Below are 7,555 nucleotides of genomic sequence, written 5' to 3'. Positions count from 1 at the left end.
TTGTTCTGTTTAATCTCGTTGTCTTGGACAAAATGTGAGATGAGGGACGTAGGAGGCAGTAAACACTGAAAGGCTTTTTCACTGGAGTGTTCTCTGCTGCACACAGAGCTTTCAGTGTCTCAAAACAATGAAAACGACGCCGTCCTGCAGCATGATGTTTAGCTGAAAACACTGAAGGAGATCGGTGTAGTTCAGGAAGTGATCTGGATCAGTGATCCTGCATAAAGCTGCATGATGCATTTGGCCAAAGCAGCACCATAGGTTTTCCTGTTAATACAGATCTGACGACTCAAACACTGAACATCAACCAGGTTACTTTTGCATTTATTCATTTATGCAAAGTGACTTACAAATGAGGAACAAGCCATTATTTATAGTACACAATGACAAGATTAAAGAATAAAACTAGATTAGTACACAAACTGGAGCAGAAGAGGAAGCTACAGATTCATGTTTCATATTTAAATAGGAGTCATTGTAGTAACTGTCTTTGTTTATGGTTGTAGTTAGTTTAGTGCTCCTGTCTTCAGCTGTTTGAAGGTTATGATGGTCTAAAATGGTTATATGGAGGTTGGAGTTCATTCCACCGCAGAGGAACAGAGATGGTGAAGGGTCTGGAAAAGTACTTTATGCCTCATTGTGAACGAACAAACACCTGTAAGAATGTTCCAGTCCTGAAAATCAAAGTCAGTCTTAAATTTGATGCTTGAATTTCAGTAGCCAGATTAAGATGTACGTAACACATAATTACTAGGGAGAATGATTCATATTTTGTTAGATTCAGTGTAAATGATGACTGATTATGACAGAAAGGTCGTGTAAAGACCGTAGTGATTCGTTACTTAATGATTCAGTGTTTTTGAACGAATCAGGTCAATCAAGTCAATGATTCAGTGAGCCATTCATAAAGAATATTTAAGTAAGTGCTGATAGAACGCTGATGGGAATGTTGCTTTAGAATAAATTATATTGAGACAACAACAGCAACAACAACAAAAATCTAATTTTCTTTCCGGACCAGCAACGTCTTTACTTGGACAAGTTAATGACCGATTGTCTGAAGTACAAGCACATGTGAAGATTTAAAGGCAGGGTAGATGATTTGGTTCAGAAAAATGTTTTATGTCGGTTGAAAGTCTCTTCACATCCCAACAGCAATCATTCAGATAAGTGCTCTAAATGTATTTATATGCGTTTGTATCATCTGTGGAAGGCGTAGGACCATAAAATGTTCGTTCAGTCAGATTCCTCAATCCCGAGGGCTAAAATAGGCTGTCTTACCTGCCTGTCAACGTATGCATTTGCATACATGATACACCATCAGCGCGGTCCATTACGCTACTGCAGACCGAGCGAGAATGGAAGGTGTTACTACTGTAATATTCTGCACTTTGTACTGTAATGTTTTCTCACCGCTGAATGAGACATGAGCTAATCTGACAGCGTTGATGCCGTCTCTCATCGTGTGGCTGGTTATCTTGTGCACGGTCATGTGTTTTGGAGGAGGCGTGGCTTTGGAGAGTGATTTGCAGGGAGGGTGGGATCTTATGCTTTCAAAGCTAGCTTGCTATTGATAGCCTCTCCAGAATCGCCAGCCCTACCTTTAATGATTCAGCATATTTGAATGAATCGGGTGAGTCAATGACTACGTTAACATGTTAACAATTATTTACCTTATTCTAAATAAGACAATATTATGATTAAGGTGTTAACATGAGTTGCTTTTAGAATGTGCCTTTCATGTTCCTGTTTTACATGTTATAGTATAGATGGATTAATGGCACACGTCATTACGTCCCCACGCAATGCCATCCGACGTCCAACTTAGAATTTCACATATAAGCATATAGTTAGTCTTCGTTATGATGCCATATACAGTTTTGGGTGTTTCATTTTTAATTTTACGAAAGCTTCAGGTGCAGTTAATTATTTCTCATGCTATACGTGCAAACAGACGACGGTGTTGTTGAAGCTCTTTTGTTTGCCGTCAAACGGTTGAGCACTGCCATGTGTGTATCCTGTCGCAAAATGCTGCGAAAAGTCCTACACGACGGTAATAATGTGATTAATAGTCTGTACTGCACTTCAATAATGCGACTAAAATAGAAATACTCCACGTCTTTATTTGATTTGTGTTTACTTCGAGTATGACTTTAGCCGGATTAAGGGAATCAAAAATCTCTGTTTACATGGTAGATTCTTAATAAGAGTATTGTCTTAAACATTTTAAAATCTGAATATTGTTGTCCATGTAAACGTACTGACTGATTCAGTGAGCCATTCATAAAGAATATTTATGGAAGAGCTGATAGAATTCTGATGGGAATATTGCTTCAGAATAAATTACATTTACACCACAAAAAAAAATAAAAAATTATAAAATAATTCCAGACAAGCAACTTTTTTACGTGGACAAGTGAATGACCTATTTAGCACATGTGAAGGCTTAATGTTGAGCCCTGCATTAGTGCACATGCTTGACCTTAACTTGCTCTACCTCTGAAATGACTTTCTAGGCCCGGGCAGGCTGTTGGTTAAATGGCAAATGTCTAATTTGAAGAAATCATAATCAGTATGAACAGCCCAACTGGCTCAAACTAAAATGGACTAATGACTAAACTAATGAGTTTGGGCTGGATCTGCCTGTCTGTCTTTGTAATAAGCATTTGAAACTTGTTTAACCTGTTTAAAAACAGTAATTTCTGTGATGGCAGCATGGTAATATACTTGATAACGTTAATGTGTTTGGTCTTAGCAGAATAGATCTGCTACGCAAATACTGAGACTTACTAAGACTTGACAATACATCCACAGACATGGAAATACTGCTGCTGCACATATAACATATGAAATAACTCCACTATATGTCAAATAGCCTGAAGCAGATCTATACAGGTGGAGCTGGGGAGGTGGAGGGTTTCTCAAGCGTGTTAAGCAGCAAGCTCATTGGCTGCCGATGTGAAAAGAAACCAATCAGCTGTGCCATGTGAATAATGATGTTAGTATATCAGATTGAGTTATGGCCTATCAGCCTGTGCAGTCTTAAGGTTTCATGACAGAGCTGTGTATTAATTGTGCAGCTCCGAAATGGGCTGTGATTGCGGTTTCTTCAACATTCTGGTTAAAGCAAAGGAAACACACAGATGTTATGAACGGTTATTTAATCAGCTTCAGTGATTGTATTGTTTGAAACTGTCAAGGCAGATTAAACCGTGATTAATTTCTCTAATCTAGATTAGTCCCATATGCTGCATGAATCCTGATGAGAAGACCAGCAGGACTGTTGTTTTGAATGACAGTCTACACCAGGGTTCCTCAATAGGCGGCCTGCGTGAGAGAAAAATGTTTGGCCGGTGCTAATTTCAAATAATGTGGCATGAAAATTCTAACGCAGCATCAAACAGTGACAAAATACAATAGAACCCATTATAATCAGTGATGCTGTCAATACTGGATGCAGTGCACATGGCATGACAAATGTTGTGTCCGGTGTAAAATACGGCGAGTGTGACGAAAAGAATAGTGGAGATGGAAAACAGACGATTCGAAATGTGAATGAACTGAACAATTTTGAGTGAGTGAGTGATACCATCTTTGTTATGGAATACAAGTGTTGTTCACATTGAGTTGACAATTTTACCGTACCACAAGTTTGCTTTAATTCATTTTCAAGATCTGAGGTAAAATATCTATTGTTGCTTTCAGTATGGCTATAAAGATCACGCAAAATAATATTCAAACTCAGATTATTAAACATTGAATAAATCATATAATCATTACCCGAGTAATGATGTACTGAGTAATCATCACTGTCATAGTTTGTATGTTGTTCCAGCTGCGACATTGAAGAAAATAGAAACTGTTTCAAAAATAGAATTCCCTGTCACTTGCAGCTGTCGCGGGTTGATAGGACAGAAACCAGTGTTGGGTAAAAAGTTACCTTTAAAAGTGCATTACAATATTGCGTTACTCGTACATAATTACGTTACTTAGTTACTTTTTATGGAAAGTAATGCGTTACGTTATTTTGTGTTACTTTTCAAATCTGGGCTGGGCTGGCTTGTTTGTTTTTAATATATAAAGTTCTATTTTTGGTAAATGTAAAAGCCCTGTCACACCAAAAAGTGAAATGAATAAACCTCAGGCTGAAGGAAAAGTAAACGTCTGTACAGCAGCATGCAGAAGAAAGTTCAACACTCGTCAGCCATAAAAAAAAAACGAAGCACAAATGTTAGTTTATCTAAAGTAATTTTTGCTTATTAGTATGATTGAATTTGATAATCAAAGCTCAGCAGCAAAGACATCGGTTAATAAAATGGGATTAAATACATAAAGGATATTTGCGTTATTAACCATTTAAGTATTGCAGATTTGCGTCATATTCTGAGTTTGCATTTCACTGTTCTTTATTCCTTTGGAAGTATACTGAATCGGTTTTTGTGCAGGTGAGATGAGTAAATGCATGCTCACATAGAGCTAATCATACACAGGGCACACAATGAATGCCTCTGTACTTGTACTCAACGTGGGTACAGGAGAGCTGTCAGTGAATAAATGGGAAAACAAAGTAACTGGCGTTACTTATTTGAAAAAGTAACTGATATTTTCTTGTAAATTAAAAAAAGTAATCTGATTATGCAACTCGTGTTACTTGTAATGCATTAACCTCAACACTGACAAAAACTACATGGAAAAAGATACATTTTATCACGTCGCGTCTGGTTGGGACACGGTGTTACAGTTTGAGCCAGTTTGAGTATAAAAATATTAATGCTGACAGATCTAATAATTGGAATCTGCAATTAGGGAAAGTGGAGAGAAGAGATCCAGATGAGCAGGAACAGTTGACCTGCATGGCATTTTTTGTTTGTTCATTGTTTTTTTTTTATATATTTAACAGGCAAAGTTCTTTAGGTTTCTCTATTTGAATACAAAAATGTTCATAATTGTTTGAATAAAACAGACTACTAGGGGGAAAAATCTGAATATTTATCTTGTGACTCTTAACAACAACAACAACAAGCAGCAAACATTTTGGTCCTAACATGGTCAGTGGCCCTTGGCTTGGTATTGTTGGCAGAATTTAACCCTCAGTGAAAACTAACTGAGGAACCCTGGTCTCCACCGCCGTTACCACACACTCCACCTCCGTTATGATGCTCATGGTTTCTCTTCTTCTCTGTGCAGGTTTTCTGAGTTCGCGTGTCATCGGTCATGGCGCTGGTCCAGTCTCTGCCCGTGTCCATTGACCATCCGGGACCAGGCCTGGACCCGCGTCTCCATCCCGCCTCGCCTCCTCTGATGGGAGCGATGGGTGCCGTAGGCAGCATGATGCAGAGTCACGTCACTTATCCTGACCGCGCAAACATAGAGGTCAGCACCAGATTCCGCAAGGGCACGCCGGGCTCCGGACGCCTGCTGTCCGAAACCTCACAGGGAAGTCGGACTCCGTCCAGCAAGAGGAGGAACGTCGCCGGCAGAGCCAAGGGCTTCGGTGCTCGCTCATATTCACATGAGGACTTGATAAGTGACTGGAACGATAATCATTTGTATGTGGGTTCGACTTGTGTGGACGGACCTCCTAGACTGGTTGCAGTGTCTGGACAATTAGAAAGAGTGAGTACAGGATTACAGATTAATAAAATAAATTGAATTAATTAAATGTAATAAAATGTAAAATATTTTTACAGACTAGAAGATAGATGCATCATGATTTCTGATGTTCATTTCTCTCAGAACGTTCAGCAGGCCATAATTAGACCCACTGCCTTCAAACCCGTGGTCCCTAGGAGCCATAACGGCATGCAGTATCTGTCCCCGCGGCTCGGCGCCGGTCTGTCGGGAAGCCAAGGAAACCTCAGCATGTGTTCTCCAGAAGACGAAGACGTCTCGCCCGTGACGACAGAACGTCGCAGCTCTTACAGCGGCGCTCGCAATGCTTTGTTCAGCCAGTCGTTTACGATGACGGACACGGCGCGCAAATCCTTAACCAACCTGCCGGCGTATAACGGGCCGAGCCAGAGCGAGGCGAGCAAACATCACGGACACTCCAACTCCGACAGCGGCCGCTCCTCGTCCAGCAAGAGCACGGGCTCCCTGAGCGGCCGCGGCCCCCTGCTGACCGACCCGCTGTCCCCGCCGCCCATCGAGGCCTACGAGGCCATCGTCAGAGACCTGGAGGACAAACTGAGGGAGCGAGACCTGGAGCTTCAGCAGCTCGGGGAAAACCTGGACGAGAACGAAGCAGCCATCTGTCAGGTGTGTGAGAGGCATGCTTCATCTCGACTTGAAGGGTTAGTTCACCCAAAAATGAAAATTCTGTCATTAATTGGAGGGCGCTCTTGCGCAGAAACTCCACACATGCATCGCGGAAGTAATAGCACTGACGATGCTCCAGGAAATCCCTAATATGGACAAAGGTATCCAGTTATCGCTGAATAAAATGCAGATAGAGAAATTTTAATTGAGGAAACTTGAAGAAAATAAACATACAATTGTGAAAATATATGGTTTGTGTTCTTAAAGCAATCTTAGGTATTTTTATAAGGATAAAGTATATTTATAATAGAGATGCACCGATCGACCGGCTAGGGTTAGGTACGCAACATTGCACGACCAAAATGTTTCAATAAGATTTGCACGAGCCATTTCTATCACGAAGCTGATGGTCAAATAATATGATCTACTTGAATTATTTAGAGAAACAGCCACTTTAAAATGCTATGGAGAAAGTCGAACATTATCTAAAAAAGGCAAATAAACTAAAAAGACTGATGAAAAGAGGAGAAAAGTCTTGAACCAGCACTAACATATAGGCTATTAAAATCTTTTTAAATCATGACCACCTTTACTAGAATTTATCACGTTTTATTGTAGGCTTATTTATTGTGTAAAATGTTGTCGAACTTGTAGAATTTATGTTAGATAATCTTTGAAGGGAATAGATTTTTCCCTATAGATTTATATTACAGCTGTAGCATGTTGTAGCTATTGGCTCTAAATGTGCAGGCGGTCGTTTCTTCATAACAAATGCTATATTAATTAAAATAAAGTCATTATTGGCCTGGTTATGATTAATAGGCTAGTCTTATTATAACAAATGCTACAGTTAAGAATTATTGGTACATGGCCTTCAGATATTCCAAAAGATGGCAGATTAAATCATTAAGAGCCTGATGAACTGCCTGAGGAATAAGAAATAAACAATATCAATATAAGAAAATATTAAGATTGACTTCCCATGGCATGTTGATTTAGAACATTGTCAAACTATAGCCTATAAGTGCCTAAATCATATCAAATACATTACATAGATATATATATGTAAACAAGTAATTGTTAACTATGATGTTACTTTATTGCATCAACTTTGCATAGATTATAGCACAAAAGACCATTTCACAAAAATAAATATATAAGCAAACAAACAAATAAACCTTATGAGTGAGCATGACCCGGGGCTCTACTAAAACAGTTCACACTTCAACCTACTACACCTTACTACACAGAGTACGCTGTAGTTCACCGACAAGCTACGCAAAAAAAAAAATAATTA

The 7,555-nt window shown here is 39.4% G+C and overlaps 2 protein-coding genes across 2 annotated transcripts in view; one reads left to right on the top strand and one right to left on the bottom strand.

Moving 5' to 3' along the window:
* Nucleotides 1-4,976: 4,976 nt before the first annotated feature.
* LOC107659660 (leucine zipper putative tumor suppressor 2 homolog) overlaps nt 4,977-7,555 on the top strand; it is a 4,144-nt gene continuing 1,565 nt past the window's right edge. The window contains exons 1-2 of the mRNA XM_016448671.1: nt 4,977-5,616; nt 5,737-6,309. Coding sequence (XP_016304157.1) covers nt 5,215-5,616; nt 5,737-6,309 — 975 coding nt within the window. The 5' untranslated portion in view covers nt 4,977-5,214. The remainder of the gene's footprint in view (nt 5,617-5,736; nt 6,310-7,555) is intronic.
* pdzd7b (PDZ domain containing 7b) overlaps nt 5,529-7,555 on the bottom strand; it is a 36,329-nt gene continuing 34,302 nt past the window's right edge. The window contains exon 17 of the mRNA XM_016448723.1: nt 5,529-5,599. The gene's annotated coding sequence lies outside the window, so the exon portion shown is untranslated. The remainder of the gene's footprint in view (nt 5,600-7,555) is intronic.

Source organism: Sinocyclocheilus anshuiensis, unplaced genomic scaffold (genome assembly GCF_001515605.1).
Source record: "Sinocyclocheilus anshuiensis isolate Anshui unplaced genomic scaffold, SAMN03320099.WGS_v1.1 scaffold75, whole genome shotgun sequence".
In the NCBI taxonomy this organism is placed as follows: domain Eukaryota; kingdom Metazoa; phylum Chordata; class Actinopteri; order Cypriniformes; family Cyprinidae; genus Sinocyclocheilus; species Sinocyclocheilus anshuiensis.
This window is presented reverse-complemented; position numbering and strand designations above follow the sequence as displayed.